Source organism: Psammomys obesus, unplaced genomic scaffold, assembly GCF_907164565.1.
Source record: "Psammomys obesus unplaced genomic scaffold, mPsaObe1.curated_primary_1811, whole genome shotgun sequence".
Classification (NCBI taxonomy): Eukaryota; Metazoa; Chordata; class Mammalia; order Rodentia; family Muridae; genus Psammomys; species Psammomys obesus.
The window spans coordinates 1,264,098-1,284,374 of NW_026596129.1; the positions used below are offsets into that span (position 1 = coordinate 1,264,098).

Below are 20,277 nucleotides of genomic sequence, written 5' to 3' on the forward strand. Positions count from 1 at the left end.
TTAAGATTTTAGTATATTATATCAGAAATGATTTCTAAACCTACTTTGGCAATTTTCATGAAGAAAGAAATCCCATTTCCCAATTGTTCTTCTCTCATAGAAAGTTGTACTGTTTTAATCTTAATGGAAATGGAAAATACCTACCACCAACAAAAAATCCCCATCTTTCCTTAATAAACTCTAATTTTGCTTCGTAGAAAGAAAATCATTTAAAAAGTTGAATATGCCACAGTACTAAAGTGTGGTGGGAACAAAGATGATAAAGTAACTTGAAAAACCATGTACAGGATGAAGTATAGGCAAGAATTGAGAGTAATTATAAGTTTCTAACTTGGGCAACATTAAAGATGATAGTGCTGTTTACTAATAGAATGTAGGTAGACATGTGATGAGATGATAATGATGGTTTGAAGAAGTTGTTCAGTTCACTGGTATGCTGAAATGATTGAAACATGTATGTTTGAATATGTTAAAAGAGAAAATGTTCTAGAAGGTGACTACTAATAGTCTGAAAAACTGAAGCAGAAATTTGAAGTTTATGATGAGAAATAAAATTAATAGCACTTATGTCCTGCTATTACTCTCACTAGCATCCCCCACCCCATGTCCTCCTTTTTACATTCCAGGTTTCTGCGGTTATTCCAGGAGTTATATAGTCATAGCTGAAGATTTGGAGTTAAGAACCACAGATAGGAGAAAACATGTGGGGGTCTATTTTTCTGGGTTTGGGTTACCTCAATCAGTGTAGTATTTTCTATTACCATCTATTTACCTATAATTTCATTAATTCATTTTTCTTTATAGTTTAATAGTATTCCACTGTATATATTTATCACATTTTCATTATCTATTCTTTGCTCTTTTAAAATGTATACACCTTACTCTTGTTCATTCAAATGCTGATTTCTCTCCCCCACCCTCTGGTTTCAATCGGGCATTGTATTGTGATACTTATTCTAAGCATCACCTGTTTCAACTTTGTGTAAACATACTAAAATAAAACAACCAGCCACAATGTTGAGCAAGGAGAGGAAGGAGTGGGAGGCAGAGAATCTGGGAGAGAGAGTGATAGAAGAGTTCTTGGAACAACGTGGAGAATGAACCGGACCTAAGATTTCACAAAAAGCAAGTATAATGGGTGAAATCTGAATGGTAGGAAACTATGAGGGCTTGGAGGTTTAGGATGGAGTAACTATGCCCAGCATTGTGCTCTAGGTTAACTAAATAAATCATAGTCTCTGTGTGGTGATTTGGTTATACAGCTGGTTAGGATTAACAGCAGCTTTACAAAAAGATATATCAATAGTAAATATTAATTAACTATTACAACAAATGATTACAACAACCATCCATTTACCTATAATTTCATTAATTCATTTTTCTTTATAGTTTAATAGTATTCTACTGTATATATTTATCACATTTTTGTTAGCTATTCTTTGCTTAAAGGACATTTAGGTTGTTTCCATTTCCTAGCTATTGTGAATAGAGCATGCAATGAACATGGCTGAGCAAGTATCAGTGGAGCAGCAAGTTGAGTCCTCTGGATATATGTCAAGGAGTAGTACAGCTGGGTCCTATGGTAGATTCATTTTAAGCTTTTTCAGGATTCTTCACACTCATTTCAGAGAGACTGGATCACTTTGTAATTTCACTAAGAGTAAATGGGGGTTACTTTCTCCCTACATTCTCTCTAGCATTTGTTGTGAGTTGTTTTGTTGACCTTGGCTATTCTGACTGGAGTTAGATGAAATCTTAAAGTTTTCCTAAATTCACATTTCCTTAAATTCTGGTTAGTTTTATGTTGTGACATAACCTAGAATGATCTGAGGAGAGGAACTCTCAATTGAAAAAAATCCCTGTAGAATTGGTCTGTAGGCAAACCTGCAGGGGAATTTTCTTGATTAATGCTTCATGTGGGAGGGCCTAGACCACCATGGGTGGTGCTACTCCAGGGTAGGCAGGTCCTGGGGTGTATAAGAAAACAATCTGAGAAAGCAAGGAGGAGCAAGCCAGTAAGTAGCACTCATCCATGACCTCTTCATCAGTTCCTGCTTCCAGGTTCTTGTACTGAGTTCCTGCCCTGATTTCCCTGGCTAGTGAACTACAAGCTGTAAGATGAAATAAACCCTTTCATTTTCAAGTTACTTTTGGTCATGGTGTTTTATCAGAATAGCAGAAGCTCTAAAACAGAAGACAAACATTTTTTTGAGATATTTCCTAGCCATTTTTATTTATTTATTTATTTTTTTTTTGAAAATCTCTGTTCAGTTCTATAGCCCCATGCACTTTTAAAACTCGATTTCTTTTCTTGAGTGTTTTTTGAATTCTGTATATATTCTCAATATTAATCATCTGTCAGATGTATAGCTGGTAAACATTTTCTCCCATCCTGACATTTCCTTTTTACTTAATTGATTGCTTATTTAGCTGTGCAGAAGTGTTTTAGTTTTATGAGCTCCCACTTGTCAATTGTTGGCCTTAATTCCTGGGCATAGGAAGTGCTATTCAGAAATTCCTTACATACACCTATATCTTGTAGGGTACTGCCTATGTTTTATTTTCTTTAGCAGTTTCAGAGTTTCAGGTTTCACATTGGGGTTTTTGATCCATTTGAATTTTTTTTTTTTTGGCAAGATTATAGATATAACTCTAGGGGATTAGCAAGGTGCAAGTGATTTCAAGTTGGGGGAATGGGGTAAGACAGAGGGAAGGTTTAATTGTGGAGGAAGGATGAAAGAGAGGGTAAAATAAATAAATGTCTGAAACATCAATTGGTTATCCAGTACCAAATGGTCAGCCCAGAAAACATACATACAAGTAACATTGTACAGACTGAGAAGGACTTATTTAGGGATATACATGAATATACATATATGCATGCAACAATTACTAATGAAAAACGGGGCCATGAATTTGAAAGAAAATGAATGGCAAATATGTATGGGGTTGGAGGAAGGAAAGGGAAGGGAGAAATTATGTAAAAATAAAAGAAAAACAAAATTTAAAGGCCATACATAATCATACTGTTATTTATTCACCTAAAATAACATATAGCACATGTAAATCTATGTGTACACATAAAAATACAGTTTAAATGAAGTTATCCCATTTGGGATAACAATATTACTCCCAAAAGAGAGTGACTAATAAAAACCCCAGTACCAGGCATGAGAAACCCCTCTTTTGGAGTTGTCAGGGGATTCCAAGAGACTCCCAACAAAATATAGGCTATTACTTCTGCCTTTAGTTGCCACCCTGAGGTTGAGAATAGGTCCCTACTGCTTAAGATACTACGTACTTCAGACACAAGAAGGTGCTATGGCAACTTTCAAGGGAGGGAGTCAATGTTTTATGATGTTGTTAGACCCATGAAACATAAGGATGGCCATGATGGCACAATAACCTTAAGGGTGCAATAGTGACACTTACATCTTAGTCGTAACCACCAGCTTTCTAATTATATTTAAGGTCTGCTCAACAGGATGGAAATCATGCCTGGCACCAGAAATCTCATCAAATACCCAAGGTTATTGCGGTCATGGATCTTAGAGGAGAACCTATTATCACCCCTTTACTAAACCAACATAATTCCTAACTGCATTCTAAATATTTATCCGCACACCCACAGATAAGTGTAGCTCTCACCTTATTACAAAACAAAAACAAACCAAAAGAAAACTTCTCTTTGCGAAAGATAGAAACTATTACAGAAAAGCACAACCAGTCAAAAAGCAAAGAAAAGTTTTCATGGGTTGCCCAATCCCAGTTGATACATACACAATACAACTCATGCACCTAAGGCTCAGGCAACATTGCAGAAAGGAGAGGAGGCAGAAAAACTGAAAGAGTCAGAAGACCAAGAAGTCTGCTCTGAGATTGTGCCTCCTATGTTGTGTCTCCTTCTTATTCACAGGAAAACTTTGCTCATGATGCCTCAACAATATGGCTTCCTAAATAAGACCCAAAGAAGTAAAACATTAGACATGCTAACATGGAAGAGAGAAATCTCACAGGGTCCTAAACCTAAATAAAGATGTATAGGCAATTAAATAATGCTGAGAGCAGGTGAAATAGTTTTCTTCAGGGATGAGCCACTTAATTGGCTTATCCAATACTAAGTGGTTGGCTAGTCCTGTTACATACATACAAATAACAACAGACAACTGAGCAGGTTGTACCTCTATATCCAGGTGTGTTCGTGTGTGTATGTGTACATCTTGATGCACAAACACAACACACATACACACACACACACACACACACACACTGAGAGAGAATAAGAGAGAGAGAGAGAGAGAGAGAGAGAGAGAGAGAGAGAATTAGATAACTAGGAATGGCTAGGCTTTTTAAAGCCTCAAATTCCACTCCCAATAACATATTTCCTCCAACAAGGAACTAGAGATCAACATGTTATGGAAAGTAAGTCAGCACCACAAAACAACTATTATATGTTTTATTGAACATGAAGTAGATAAGGAGAAAAAAAAGACGTGAAACCAAAAGGGGGCCTACTAGGGATAATAAAACAGAAAGGGAGAGGAGAGTGTAGATGAGTAAGACCAACATAAGGGATGGATATGATAAAAATAAATTACAAACCTGTATAGAACTATTATAATGAGATCTCTCCTTATATTTAATGTATGCTAATAATAATTTTTAAAAGGTATTAAATATAGTTTTTTTTAAAAAAAACCTTAACTATAAAAGGATATAAACACACACACACACACGAATACAGAGTCTAAACAACTATACAAAAGTAGAGAATTAATAAAATGCTGACTGATAGGAAGTCAGCAGATATGGGAAGGCTAAAGATAGAGGAGAATCTCCAGATGAAGAAAAGATGACAACCCAGAGCAAAGGTGGCTTTAGAAAAGATAGGCATGTAATAATGAAGATGATAGTGGTGATTACAATGACTAAAGTGGTAATCACAACTAATACTGAATACTTAGTATGTACTGAGCAGAATGTTAAGTGATTTAAATTTATTTCATCATTTAAACTCTTATCAATATTAACGGATATATTCCATTGCTGATCTCATTTTACAGATGAAGATATGGAAGCTTGGAGAGTTTAACTTAATATGCTCAATAACAAAAAACTAATAATTCATATTCAGAGTGGATTGCACATCAAGGTCTAGTTGATGTCACAGCCTTAACTATTCACTACTATCATTATCCTGCAAATGTACTCAATTTTTACAATTGACTAGAAAGGTCAAAGGTAAACGTAGTTGTTTATTTCTGGTGTTGGTTATAGAATGTGCTCACATGTGCATGCCATGTATGGAGACTAGAAGAAAACTTGTAAGGGGTTGGTTCTCCTAGTCCACAACATGGATATCCCAGGAACTGATGTCAGGTCATCAGGTTTGGTGACAAGTGTCTTAATTAGCTGACTCATTTCATTGGCCCAAAATATTCTTAAGATACAAATTCTTCAAATAAACCAATGCAACGGTATTCAGCTGGGTACCATCATCTTCTAGTATCTTGTTGGAAGGAACCTGCTGTTTGAGGTTTCAGTCCTCCCAAATCTGATAGCCATTCTTAGCTTCCCTTTAAGGTGCAAGACTCCCTCCCCTGCTCTCTGCCTGACTTCATCTGGAAGAGTGTCTTTAGACAGAGATGCCCCTAACCACATTTGATATATGTATAGTCTTTGGCACAGCTCCCTGCTAGCTCTCCCCTTCCCACTCCTATATAATAATTAGGTACTGTGTTCCCATTCATATGATAGGAGTATGCTGTTTATTTAATGGAAATCAAGCATCTGTGAAGTGCCTAGTTTTAACCAATATATACAAATAACCTTGCAACATCCCCATCCACTCCTTAAGGGCTATAGAGCCTTTCTTCTCTGGAATTAATGTTGAAACTGCTCCCTGAAATGGTTCCCAGAGAGTCTGATCTCTGTCATTTTGGCAGGCCTTCCAGGCTCTGAGCCTTGTCTCCTGCCCCTCCTGCCTTCCTGGGCTGGTGAGAAAGAGCTCCCCAGGCAGGAGGAGAACCACACTTTTTTTTTTTTTTTTTAGACGGGATTTATCTGTGTAACCTTGGCTGTCCTGAACTTACTTGTAGACCAGGCTAGTCACAAACGCAGAGCAATTCACCTGCCTCTGCCTCCTTGAATGCTGGGATTAAAGGCATGAGATACCATGCCTGGCTTCCTACTATCTTTTTAACTCCAGGTGTACATGTAAATCATTTTAGTAATATCATTGTCTCAGCCTCATAATCTGTATGCAGAAGCAAGATCAACAACCACAAAGTAACAGCCACAGAAGCCTCTATTAAGTAGCAAACAGTAGGGAATCTGAATATAGTATATGACATCAGGGCCTCAATAGTTACTGATTTACTATGAAAAAAAGTTATTTTTCAGCTATTTCTCCTTTTTTGTAAGATTCAGAGTCTTCTTAATATCATGCTACTAACAGCAATGTTTATAGGAATGATTCTTTGCTATAATATAATAACTAAATAAAATAAAATCAAGAAAATGTATTTTTTTCTTTTTTAATTTATATTAATTTTTATTAATTACAGTTTATTCACTTTGTATCCCCCCTGTACTTCCCTCTCTCCTCCCCTCCCAATCCCACCCTTTCTCCCTCTTCCCCACCTATGTCCCTCCCTCAGTCCACTGATAGGAGAGGTCCTCCTCTCCTTCCCTCTGATCCTAATCTATCAGGTCTCATCAGGAGTGGCTGCATTGTCTTCCTCTGTGGCCTAGTAAGGCTGCTTGCTCCCCCATCAGGGGGAGGTGATAAGTTCCTGTCAGAGACAGTCTCTGTTCCCATTACTATGGAACCCACTTGGACACTGAGCTGCCATGGGCTACATCTGTGTAGGGGTTCCAGGCCATCTCCATGAGTGGTCCTTGGCTGGAGTATCAGTCTCAGAAAAGACCCCTGGGCCCAGATATTTTAGTTTTGTTGCTCTCCTTGTGGTGCTCCTGCCCTCTCCAGGTCTTACTATCTTCCCCTTCTTTCATAAGATTCTCTGCACTCTGCCCAAAGTTTGGTTATGAGTCTTGGCATATGCTTTGATACACTGCTGGGTAGAGTCTTTCAGAAGCCCTATGTGGTAGGCTCCTGTCCTGTTCCCTGGAAAATGTAAATTTTTAAAAGATAAATTCTTACTGTATAGCCCAGATTGTCTTTGAACTAAGTAAGTTCCACCTACTTCTACCTCCTGAGTGGTAAAATTAAAGGCCTGTGCCACCATGCCTGGTCCCACCAAAATGTAATTTTATAAAAAAAGTTTATAGTTAACTAACTTTTTTGGTGAGTTGTAGTTACTTTGAGAAAATATTGTAGCCCTGTGTAGCAGCTTGGAATACTTAGGCAGGAGGACTATTCAAAGCTAGGCTACATAGTGAGTTCTAGTTCTAGGACAAAGCAGCCCAGTGTAAAGCCAGGGTCCGTCTCTTCCCACATACACCACATGTATAGGTGTTACATTTTAAATACATGTGTTATTCCTAAAAGTTTAATGGAGATTGAACTAGAATATATTTCAAAATGAGTATGCTTCCAGGGGCAAACAGAGATACACTCATGTAAGTCCACAGTAAGTAGTTATAACCTTCATTGAAATAAAATAGAAAATGATTAAGAAACTATTCAAGATCATCAAGTAGAAGGACAGACACTACACTAGAAAAGTTTAAGATACTTACCCACAGGGCTCTTGAAAGTAGGTAGTGTCAGTGTGCCTATCTAAAGCTAAGTTGGTGTATGCAGTGTCACCTCTGGAAAAATCTGAAGTGAAATACCACATCCTTCCATAGATGGTTTCTCTGCCAAATAAAATTAAGAAAAAACTATTAGACATTTGTAACTATTAAAAACTATTAGACATTCATTCATCGTTTTCACTTAATATATATAATAGTTATTGTTGTTACAGATTGCCATCTATAAGGAAAAATTAATGGTTAAAATTACCAGTCTTGAAAATTCTGTCACCAATGGACATTCTAAAAACACAAACTAAAAACAAAACATTTGACATTATGAAATCTCAAGGATCACTGCAAATTGTTTACATGACCTTTAATAGTCTCCTCATTCAAAGCTATTCCTTATGTTTACTTTCCTTTTATAGAAACGATGTGGCTACTTGTAGTAAGTGACAATTTTAATTTATATAACGACTACCATCTTTCATATTCATAAATATGAATTAATATTCATATTTAACGAATAATCCTTTTCTAATATATTAGATAATGTAATAACCAAGGGTGATGGAAGAGTGTCCATATTGTTTATATATTATTCATTATTCAAATGCAAATGCTTCTCCTATTGAAATGAAAGTTTCCAAACTTTCTCAGTTGCTTGCTTAGCAGCAGTTTCCTTTATTTGAGAGCTTTGTGATTATGCTTCAAATTGAATGGCTCATAAATGCTGATTATGCTCTCCCAGCACTGTCAAACAGGCAGCATACTTTGAGTAACACAGTGAACTAGTTACACATAAGTTTTATTTTACTTTTTATTTTAATTTTTATTAATTACACTTTATTCACTTTGTATCCCCCTATAAAACTCTCCTTCCTCCCCTCCTAATCCTACCTTCCCTCCCCCTTCTCCACACATGCCCTTCCCCAAGTCTACTGATAGGGGAGTTCCTCCTCTCCTTCCTTCTGCTCTTAGTCTATCAGATCACATCAGGAGTGGCTGCATTGACATCTTCTGTGGCCTGGTAAGGCTGCTCTCCCCTCAGGGGGAGGTGATCAAAGAGCAGGCCAATCAGTTCATGTCAGAGGCAGTCCCTGTTCCCATTACTATGTAACCCACTTGGATACTGAACTGCCATGGGCTACATCTGAGCAGGGGTTGTAGGTTATCTCCATGAATACTATTAGCAAAGAAGTAAGTCTTTGTCACATTTAATGCTATGGAAGATCAATTTATATGTCAGTAAGAAATGAAGAATAGTAATGACAGTAATACTATATTTAGGATCAGGAAACCTGAGATATTTAAATATTTATACTATTGCTTACTGTTACAGTAATCCTAGAAAAGTCACTGACTACATCTTAGCCTCAGGTGCTTAGCAGTAGAACTGAGAATAAAACAAATAAAAAGGGTTAATGTTAAGACCAAAATAAAATACAGGTTGTGAATATTTTAATTAAATGCAATACAAGGTATTGAATAAAGCAGCAACAACCAATTTATGATTGAAAGTTAAAAATCTAAAAAGATGAAAATGAGGTGATTTTCCACCACCCCCCCTTTTGATTCTTTTCTCATGTATTACACCCTAACTACTATTCCCCCTACCTCTCCTTCCCCGAGTCTCTCCCCACTATCCCCACACTGCCCTTCTTCCCCAGATCCACCTCCACACACTCCTCTCCTCAGAAAAAAAAGCAGTCCTCCCAGGGACATCAACCTATTTTTGAAAAATACAGAACAATTAAGCCCCCTTTGAACAGAATACAATACAGGGAAGAAGTAATGACAGAGAGGAGAGGGAGAGGAAGAAAGAGAGGTGAGGAGAGAGGGAGTGAGGTACAGAGAAATTACTTTGGGGGCATGTCAGTAATGGAGATTGAACCTGGGCCTGATGCATCTGAGGTAAATGTTCCATGAGCTAGTTCTTATATCTTTTAATTGGTGCTCATGTCCTAGAAATTAGTTACTGTGAATTTCAGAAAATTAGTAATTACCTGATTAAGCTGATCCTTTCTGCCAACTTTTCTGTGTGCTCTTGACTGGGAGGGACATTTTCTACAAATGCAATTCCATACAGCAGAAAGTTCTGCAGAAACTTCTTCAGTCCCTCATTTGTTTCTAAGAAACTCTGGAAATCAACAGATGGAATTTGGGCTTTCAGGTAGAGTTCCGCATTCCATAATATTCTAGGTTGGATAACCTTTTGTTTCTGCCCTTCATAGCTATTTTTTACCAGCCAATCCAGATCATATCTAGTCATATGACCATCTGGCCCTTTTAAGGAGGAAAAAAAAGGCATTAAAATAAAATTTAGAAATACTTACAATTATTTGTTATTTAAAAATGTTCATTCTTTTTTCAACATTAGTTTTACATTTTAATTATATGATACTTTCATAGATGCATATATTTTGATCAAATCCACCTCCCATTCCCTCTTTTCCATTTCCTCTTGCTCAACACTTTACCCTGAGTCTACTTAGTATTACTGTACATGTACGGGCATAGGACCATGAACTTGGGCATGGGTAGTCTCTCAAATGGCCCTATTCCTGAAGAAAACTGTCTCTCCCTCCCCCAGCAGCTAACAATTGCTAATAGTTCCCCAGGTATGAATGGGACTTCATGAGTTCCTACCTCATCCATCCCTCCCCCAGCAGCTAACAATTGCTAATAGTTCCCCAGGTATTAATGGGACTTCATGAGTTCCTATCTCATCCATCCTGGGACTTTTGGCTGGCTTAATTGTGGGCAAACAGTCACAACCAGTGTGAATTCTGTGTGCAATGTCCTTGTTGTGTCAAGAAACTACTGTTTTGCTGCAATCTATTATCTCTGGCTCTTACCATCTTTCTGCCCCCCTTCATAAATGATTCCTGAGTCTTCATATATATGTGTGTGTGTACATGTGCATGTGATGTAGATGTCCTATTTGGAGTTAAGAATTCCACTTTGTTTAGATTTGTATGCTGACCAGTTGTGGGTCTCAAAGCCTTAAATTGTGTCTGTCAAAGTTTTACAATTAATGTGTATAACATTTGATGAAGAGGAATATGAAAAGATCAGCAGAAATGGAGAAAGAGAGTTTACATTTGTAAATGCTATCCAACTCTCAAAATATAAGTTTACCTAGTAATATCACGTACTCTGGAAGCACACATCTATCATGATGAGTTCTGTGAATAGTTGAACCTAGTATACATTTGGACTCTCAGTTGTGTGTGTGAGAGACAGAGAAAGATGTCCTCTAGAAGACTGCAAATTCTCCCATATTCATAGATTACAAGACAAAGCTGAAGGGTTTCAGCTAAGCACTTTAATATGCTGACATAGCTGAAGGATTGACCAAAAGAATGAACACTTTAGCCCATTGCTTCTCTTCCATTAAACAATCACTGTAAAATAGTTTACCTAGTAGGCACTTTAGTTTTTACTTGATAGCCTATACTGGGTGAGACAAGCTTTGTTCCCTCTGCTATAGAGTAACACTAAACTCTTTTTAATGGTTTTTTACTATGTATTTTAGGAAGCTTCCACAGTAATCAATTTCCACATGGCTTTTGTCAAATGTCAGTTATCTCTGTAAATGACATTTACCCTGCTCTCCTATCCGCCAATTCCATTTAAGCCTTTCTGTTCTTCTGTTCCCCTTTCTCCCTTCATACTACCTGATATCTATCACACACACCCTTGAAATTCTCCACTCTCATGTCCCTTTACTAGTTTTTTGACTTCTCTGGCACTCCAATGTCTAAACATGTCTAAACATTCAAAGCATCCTCACAATGAGAATATTCAGTGTTTGTCTTTCTGAGTCTGAGTTACCTGTCAGAACGATAATTTCTAGCTTCATCCATCCACCAGTTTTTACTTTTCTTTACAACTGAATAATATTCTTTTGTACATATATTCCACATTTTAATTATCATATATTAGCTGATAGATTCTAGTCTGTTTCCATCTCCTAGCTATATTGATACGTGCATGTTGAGTGCAGCTGCCCTTGGAAGTCAGCGGCATTGGATCTTCTGGAGCTTGAGTTATAGGCTGTTGTAAACTTAAATTCACCTAAAGTAAATTTACTTGTAAACTTAAAAAAAAACTTAAAATGAATTCTATTCAAGAGCAGCTTGTGATCTTAACAACTGACATACCTCTCCAGCTCCAATATGTCTATTTATATACTAGTAACATGTTTTTAGTACTGTAGCTCTGTACTATAAATTGATAATCACGGATGGTGATAAATCTAGCAGTGTTTTTATTCTTTAGGATTATTTTGGCTGTCCTAGATCTTTTGTGCTTCTGTATGATTACTGACATTTATCATTCAATTTTTGTGAAGAATGGCACTGGAATTTTGATGGGGTTGTATGGAATATGTAGATTGCTTTTGATAGGATGGCCATTTCACAATATCAATCCATAAGCCCAAGACATCTTTCCATCTTCTAGTATCTATTTCTTTTCCTTTTTCAAGTGTCTTGATGTTTTCATTATATAAGTCTTCCTTGGTCAGATGTAGTATAGAGGATGGCTACTTTTTAATTTTGTACTATGCAACTTAGCTGAATGTGTTTATTAGCTGTAGGAGTTTTCTTTTGGAACCTTTAAGATCTTTTATGCATATCACCTCATATCCTATCCTATCATATGCAAATAAGGATGTTTGAATTCTTTTACTAGTTGTATCCACTTTTTCTTCTTATTTTGTTGTTCTAGCTAAGACTTTAAGTTCTATATTAAACAGGAGTCAAGAGAGTGGGCATCTTTGTCTTGTTTTTTATTTTAGTCGAAAAACTTGGAGGTTTGTTTGTTTATGTATTTATTTTGGTCAGTGTGATGCTGGCTTTTAACTTGTGTATTTCCTTTATTAATTTGAGATACATCCCTTGAATTATGACCCTCTCTAGGACCTTTATCATGAATAGATGTTGTATTTCTCTCAAAGTTCTTTTCTGCATCTAATAAAATGATCATGTGGTTTCTGTCCCTGAATCTATTCCTATGGCAAATTACATTTACTGACTTATGTATGCTGAAACATACCTGCGTGTCTGGGATGAAACCCACTTGATCATGATGGATGATCATTTCTTATGCTCTTAAATTCATTTCACAAGTATTTTTTTGAGAATTTTTGTATCCGTGTTCATCAGAGGGATTGGTCTATAAATTTTTGGATTTTTTTATTTCCTTTTTTTAATGGATGCATAGTATTACATTGTGTAAAATGTAACATACATTCTTCATCCATTCTTCGGTTGAGGGACATCTAGGTTGTTTCCAGTTTCTGACTATTACAAATAAAGCTGCTATGAACATGGCTGAGCAAAAGTCTTTGTTCTATGGTAGAGCATCTTTCCAGTGTATGCCCAGGAGTGGTATAGCTGAGTCTTGGGGTATGTCTATTCCCAGTTTTCTGAGAAAGCACCAGACTGATTTCCAAAGTGGTTGTACAAGTTCACATTTCCACCAGCAATGGAGAAGGGTTCCCTTTTCTCCACATCCCCTCCAGCAAGTGTTGTCACTTGAATTTTTGATCTTAGCCATTCTGATGTGTGTAAGGTGAAATCTCAGGGTTGTTTTGATTTGCATCTCCCTGATGACTAAGGATGTTGAGCATTTCTTTAAGTGTTGCTCGGTCATTCTATATTCCTCTGTTGAGAATTCTCTGTTTAGCTCTGTATCCTATTTTTTTTAAACTTCCCAGAGACTCATACTCCAACCAAGTACATGCATGGAGATAACCTAGAACCCCTGCACAGATGTAGCCCATGGCAGCTTAGTGTCCAAGTGGGTTACATACTAATGGGAAGAAGGACTGCCTCTGACATAATCTGATTGGCCTGCTCTTTGATCACCTCCCCCCGAGGGGGGAACAGCCTTACCAGGTCACAGAAGATGACAATGCAGCCACTCCTGATGAGATCTGATAGACTAAGATCAGAAGGAAGGAGAGGAGGACCTCGCCTATCAGTGGACTTGGGGAGGGGCATGCGTGAAGAAAGGGGTGGGTTGGGAGGTGAAGAGGGAGGGGCTTATGGGGGGATACAAAGTGAATAAAGTATAATTAATAAAAATAAAAAATAAATAAAAGAGAAAGTTCCCAACAAGGAACAAGAGTAAATTTAAAAAAAAAATAGTTTGAACCAGGGTTGAATCATATATATTGTAAATGTAACTTTGAATTTTTATAAAATCCATACCAATTTAAAAAAATTGGATCTTTATCTGGCTTGGTTTTCAGTTTTTAGTGGTTTCATAAAAATAATCTGGAAATGTTCCTTCCATTCAATTATTTGAAGAGTATTGGTGTTCTTTGAAGGTCTGGTAGAGTTTGTCCTGAATTCATCTGTTCCTAGACTGCTTTTTTTAATAGTTGGGATATTTTTAATGACAGTCTTTATTTTAATTGCTTGTTATAGGTCTGTTTAAATTGTTTATTTCATGTAAATTTAAGTTTGGAAGTTATATGCATTTAGAAATTAATCTATTTCTTTTAGATTTTCCAAATTTCTGGAATATAAAGGAACTTTTGTTTGTTTGCTTGTTTATTTTTGAGACAGAATTTCTCTGTGTAGTCTGGGCTATCTTGGACTCACTTGGTAGACCAGGCTGATCTTGAACTCAGAGATCCCCCTGCCTCTCCTTCTCCAAGTGCTGGGATTACAGGTGTGCACCACTGAGCTCAGCTGAATATAAGTTTTATACTATATCCTTATGATTCTCTAAATTTTCCCAGTCTTTGATGTATTATCTCCTTTTTAATTATCCCTACTCCTATTAATTTATGGCTCATCTCTCTTTTAGCTGATTTGGTTAAAGATTTGTTAAATGTTAATCTTTAAAAAAAAAAAAACAACTCTTTGTTTCATTGATTCTATTTTTTTTTTTCTGCTTCTATTTCATCCATGATTTTGCTTATCACTTCTTATCTACTATTTTGGGGTGTAGTTTCATTTTGTTTTTCCAAGGTTTGAAGTGCATAATTAAATTATTAATTTGAGATCCCTAAATTTTTTGACGTAAGCACTAAGTGCTGTAAACTTTCTTCTTAGAATTGCCTTCATTGTGTCTCAAGACTTTGTTATATTGTATTTTCACTTTCATTCAGTTCTAGGGATTTTAACATTTCCTGCTTGATTTTTCCTTTACCCAGTTATCATTCAGTAGAGTTGTGTTGTTTAGTCTCCATGATTTTGTGAACTTTCTGTAGTTTCTGTTGCTCTTGATATCTACCTTTATTCCACTGTGGTTTAATTTTCCTGTATTTGTTGAGACTTACTTTGTATCCTAGTAAATACAGTTTTGGAGAGAGTTGCATGGGCTGCTGAAAAGAAGATATACTCTTTAGTGTTTGATTGGAATGTTTTGTAAAGTCTGTTCTTTTTGATTTTATGTTTATTTTATGACAATTAGCTGCAGAGTTTCTCCCTCCCTCTCTTTCTTTCTTTCTTTCTTTCTTTCTTTCTTTCTTTCTTTCTTTCCTTCCTTCCTTCCTTCCTTCCTTCCTTCCTTCCTTCCTTCCTTTCTCTTTCTCTCTTTCTCTTTCTCTCTTTCTTTCTTTCTTTCTTTCTTTCTTTCTTTCTTTCTTTCTTTCTTTCTTCCTTCCTTCCTTCCTTTCTTTCTTTCTTTCTTTTTCATTTGACCTGTCTATTTGTGAGTGAAGTATTAAAGTCATCTTCTATCACTGTGTTGATTTAATTTGTGGTTGCAGGTTTAACAGTAGTTTTATATGGTTTTCTTCTATTATTTATGCTTTGGCTATGTATTTTTCTGTGACCATAATTCAAAGGTTAGGGTTTTTTAAATGGTATTCTAGAGCTTTCCCAGTTTCTGATTACATATATGTATTTGTATATGTATGTATGATTACATATATGTATGTATATTTGTACATATGTATAAAATATATATTTATTATGTGTATAAATGTTTTGTCAACATGAAAGCAAGTGTTCTCTCTCTCTCTCTCTCTCTCTCTCTCTCTCTGTGTGTGTGTGTGTGTGTGTATGCTTGGTGCCCACAGAGGACAAAATAGGGCTCTGGAGTCCCCAGAACTGGAGTTACAGATGGTTGGAAGCAGGCATATGGGTGCTTAGAACCAAATTACATCCTCTGCAAAATCAGCAACTGCTCTTACATACTGATCCATCTCTCCAGGCCACATTCTTAGATATTTTTTAAAATTCCTTTTATTTTTTATTATGATATATTTATATCCTTTCCTTACTCCAAACCTTTCAACACATTAACACCCCCCCCAACACATACACAAATTTAAGGCCTCTTTTTCATTAATTGTTTTTGTATGTGTTTTTCTCTACATACATAAATATAACATGCTTAGTCTGTATAGTGTTACTTGTATGTATGTTTTCAGGGCTGACGATTTGGTATAAATGGTATAAACAGTTGGTGTACTCTGTGGTGAAGATTACTTCTCCCACTTTCACCACTCCTTAGTTGCCTGTAGTTCTTTGTGTAGGGTTAAGGCCTCCTGGGCTTTTCCTTCATCCATATCAACTTATCTATTGCTGTTCTTGTTTAGCTCATGTTTAGGCAGCCATGTTGGTGAGACTTTATGGATGTAGCTTTTGACATTACTGGGAGACAGAAGCTTACAGCAAACTCCCTGTCCCTCTAGTTCTTACCTATTAATATATATATTTTAAAACTTCTCATTGCTAAGATCAAAAACTCCGGCACTGGAGTAGTTGTGGAGAAAGGGGAACACTCCTCCACTGATGGTGGGAATGTAAACTTATACAACCATTTTGGAAATCAATCTTGTTTTCTCAGACAATTAGGAATTATCAAGATCCAGCTATACCACTCCTCAAGATCCAGCTATACCACTCCTAGGCATATATCCAAAAGATGCTCAAGTACACAACAAGGACATTTGCTTAACCGTGTTTGTAGCAGCTTTATTCGTAATAGCCTGAACCTGGAAACAACCCAGATGTCCCTTAACTGAGGAATGGATACAGGAATTGTGGTATTTTTACACAATGGAACACTACTCAGCAATTTAAAACAAGGAAATCATGAAATTTGCAGGCAAATGGTGAGATCTAGAAAAGATCATCCTGAGTGATGCATCCCAGGAGCAGAAAGACACACACGGTATATACTCACTTATAAGTGGGTACTAGACCTATAAGATAAGATAAACATACTAAAATCTGTACACTTAAAGAAGATAAACAAGAAAGAGGACTCATGGTAAGATGATCAATCCTCACTTAGAAAGACAAATGGGATGGACATTGAAAGTAGGAGAAAACAAGTAACAGGACAGGACCCTACCACAGAGGGCCTCTGAAAGACTCTACCTAGCAGTATATCAAAGCAGATGTTGAGACTCATAACCAAATCTTGGGCAGAACGCAGGGAATCATGAAAGAAGGGGGAGTTAGTATGAACTGGAGAGGACAGGAGCTCCACAAGGACCAAATATATCTGGGCACAGGGGTCTTTCAAGGACCATGCATGGATATTACCTAGAACCCCTGCTTGGATATATCCCATGGCAGCTCAGTATCCAAGTGGGTACCCTAGTAAGAAAAACAGGGACTGTTTCTGACATGAACTCAATGGCTGGCTCTTTGACCACCCCCCTCCCGGAGGGAAGAACAGCCTTGCTAGGCCACAGAGGAAGACACTGCAGCCAGTCCTGAAGAGACCTGATAAGCTAGGGTCAGATGGAAGGGGAGGAGCACCTCCCTTATCAGTGTACTTGGAAAGGGGCAGGGAGGAGATGATGAGGGAGGGAGGGTGGGATTGGGAGGGAATAAAGGAGGGAGCTACAGCTGGCATACAAAGTTAATAAACTGTAACTAAAATAAGAAAATTAAAAAAATTAATTAAAAAAAACTTCTCACTGACTTTTACTGAGTAATCTAATTTCTCTAATTTTTCTTCCATCCCTGAGTCTTTTGTTTTCTACATGATCTATTCTGTTGGCGGGGTTTTCCACTGAGATTTTTGACTTTTTGAAATTTTATTTCTACCATCATTTCACCCTGGCTTTTTCATCAATTTTTTTTGTTATATTATGTTTTTGTATATTGGGTTGACTTCTGAATTTCATTCATGTCTTTGAGTTGTTTGAACATAGCTATAACTATTCTTTTATGTTCTTTGTCTGGAAGTTTTTTGAGGTCACTTACATTTAGGTGTCATCATTATATGATTGTCAATTTGTGGAGGAGACATGCTGTCTTGTCTTTTGGTGTGCGTTTATTTTTTTTTCTCCTATTCTGGGACTTGCACATCTTGAATAATTTATTGGTTGTTTTTCCTTTCTACCTTTATGCCTTTCTTTTTAAACTTCTCTTTCTCCTTTAGTATGGAAATGTATAATGTTCACGAGAAGGTTAGAGATGATAATTTTCTTCTGTGGGCTTGCAGAAGAAGTTTTGCAGTGGTAGGCCCAAGTAGGCTAAGCTAGATCCTCTTCTTTCTGAAAGAAGCTTGTGCTGGTTGTACTTCTGGAGCAAAATTCCTGGGAGCTACAGGTGGGTGTGATGCAGAAGCCCATGATCCTTGCCTGAAGGGTGGCTCCTGGATATACAGGTAGACCTAAGCAGGGGAGGCCCAGGTTTTTTCCTTAGTGCAAGAGGTACCTGGACAATATGGGTGGGGCTAAGTAGGAAAAACCTGGTACCCTTCTTGCTATAGGGAATATGTAGCCTGGGATCCTGGTAATCTGGTACAGGAGGCAGTGACTGGTACCTATAACATGCTTTTCAGGAAGTGCAGGAGGACGTCAGCAGGGGTAGTGGTATTCAGGAAGCCATTCAATCTGGTCTCCTGGTACAGGAGTTTCCCAGGGAGGTATGAGTATGTCTAAGCAAGGGAAGTAAGATCTCCTACTTTCTGCTGAGCATGTTGATTCTTATACCTGCAACTAAAGCACTCAGGATGCTGAGGCAGGAGAATCACTAGTTTGAGGCCAGTCTGATCTACGTAGTAAATTTAAGGACAGACACTGATATGTTACAGGACCTTGTCTCAAAAAGAAAACACAAAGCAAAGCAAAGCAAAGCAAAGCAAAACAAAACAAAGAGTGGTAAAGGCAGACATTGTTGCAATGTTTTAGGTTAGAGATTATCCTGTCTCAAATTAAGTATGGTGCTAGGTGTAACATAACAAAATTAAACGGTTACTGAAACTGCTCCCAAAGCAAGGGGGAAAACTAACAGAAAAATTCCCTACATTAGAAAGAGCAAACCATTTTTAAATAAAATTATTGTTCTTTAGAAGGATATCCAAGTCTCCTGTACACTTACAAGTGAGAGAGAGTGTGGTTTCATCCAGACAAATGGTCTGTGGCTTGATACATAAATCCACACTGGCAGTGTCCAGGCTCCGCTGGTGAGTCTTAGAATTATAGCATGATGCTGAGCGGCAGTGGTCTCGAAGCCAGACATAATCAAACCGCATTACAGTGCTAGCATATTGCAGTTCTAGGGAAGAGAACAGATTTAACAAATACTTGTTTAAGAAAACTAAACACCAAAAGTCAAAAACATTTTTTTTTCTAGAAGCCTTTTACTAACAAAAAAGTACGAATAACAAAGGATAGCCCTTTGTCAATTGTTAAAAATACTATAAAATTTCTATGATAGAAACACTACGATTTTGGTATATAGAACACATAATAGTATGAAAAGCTCAGATATATACCTGAGAGTGAACAAGCTATTTTTGAACTCTTCAAGAAATTCTATTGTTATGTTGAAGTTACAAATAATTAGAATCAACAGAAAGTAAGTGACTTTCCTACACAACACTTTACTTATTTAGAGAGAGTAAAAATGAAGTAAAATTTATATAAGCAACGAAACTATATGTCTGGAAATAAAATGTAGAGAAGCAATATGAAGAAATTTCTAATACTATTCTAGAAGACTTGAAGAAAACCAACATGTAGAAATATCATGTTCACAGATAAGCAATCTCAAAACTAGAAAGAAACAAATTCTTCTAGAAATTAATGTACACATTTCATGTAATGCTAATCTATATCTTAGATATTTTCATATATTAGAAAAGGTAATTCTAAAACTCACATTGAAAAATGATAAAGTTTAACAATTTTGTAAAAGAAGGTATGAGATACCAGCTATAAAAGTACATTATAAAATTCTAGTTTTAAATATATTAGTACAGAATAGATCAAGAAAAAAGAATGGTATTTCCAACTAGACCCATAAGTACATGGAAATATGGTATATGAAAAAGGTGTCATTTTAAAACAGCAGAAGAAAAATTGAGTTCTCTATAAATGACATTGGAAAAATTGTATGGGAACAGAAAATTCTTAATATTGTTTTAAAAGTCAATTTCTGATAGGCTAAAACATACACAGAGAAAACTTTAAATTTTTTAAGAAATTGCAAAAGATACCAGAAAATGGAAAGATTCCCCCATGTTCATGGATTAGTAAACTCAATATTGTGAAACTGACCATTGTAACAAAACCAATTCATTGATTCAATACAATTCCAATAAGAATCCCACAACAGTCTTAATAAAAATAGGAAAAACTTC

At 36.6% G+C, this 20,277-nt stretch overlaps 1 protein-coding gene across 1 annotated transcript in view; it reads right to left on the reverse strand.

Annotated features, from left to right (window-relative positions):
- Nucleotides 1–20,277, reverse strand: part of Tmlhe (trimethyllysine hydroxylase, epsilon) — a 56,691-nt gene that overhangs the window by 14,384 nt on the left and 22,030 nt on the right. The window contains exons 3-5 of the mRNA XM_055591877.1: nt 19,014–19,190; nt 9,708–9,987; nt 7,702–7,821 (exon numbers count right to left, since the gene is read on the reverse strand). Coding sequence (XP_055447852.1) covers nt 7,702–7,821; nt 9,708–9,987; nt 19,014–19,190 — 577 coding nt within the window. The remainder of the gene's footprint in view (nt 1–7,701; nt 7,822–9,707; nt 9,988–19,013; nt 19,191–20,277) is intronic.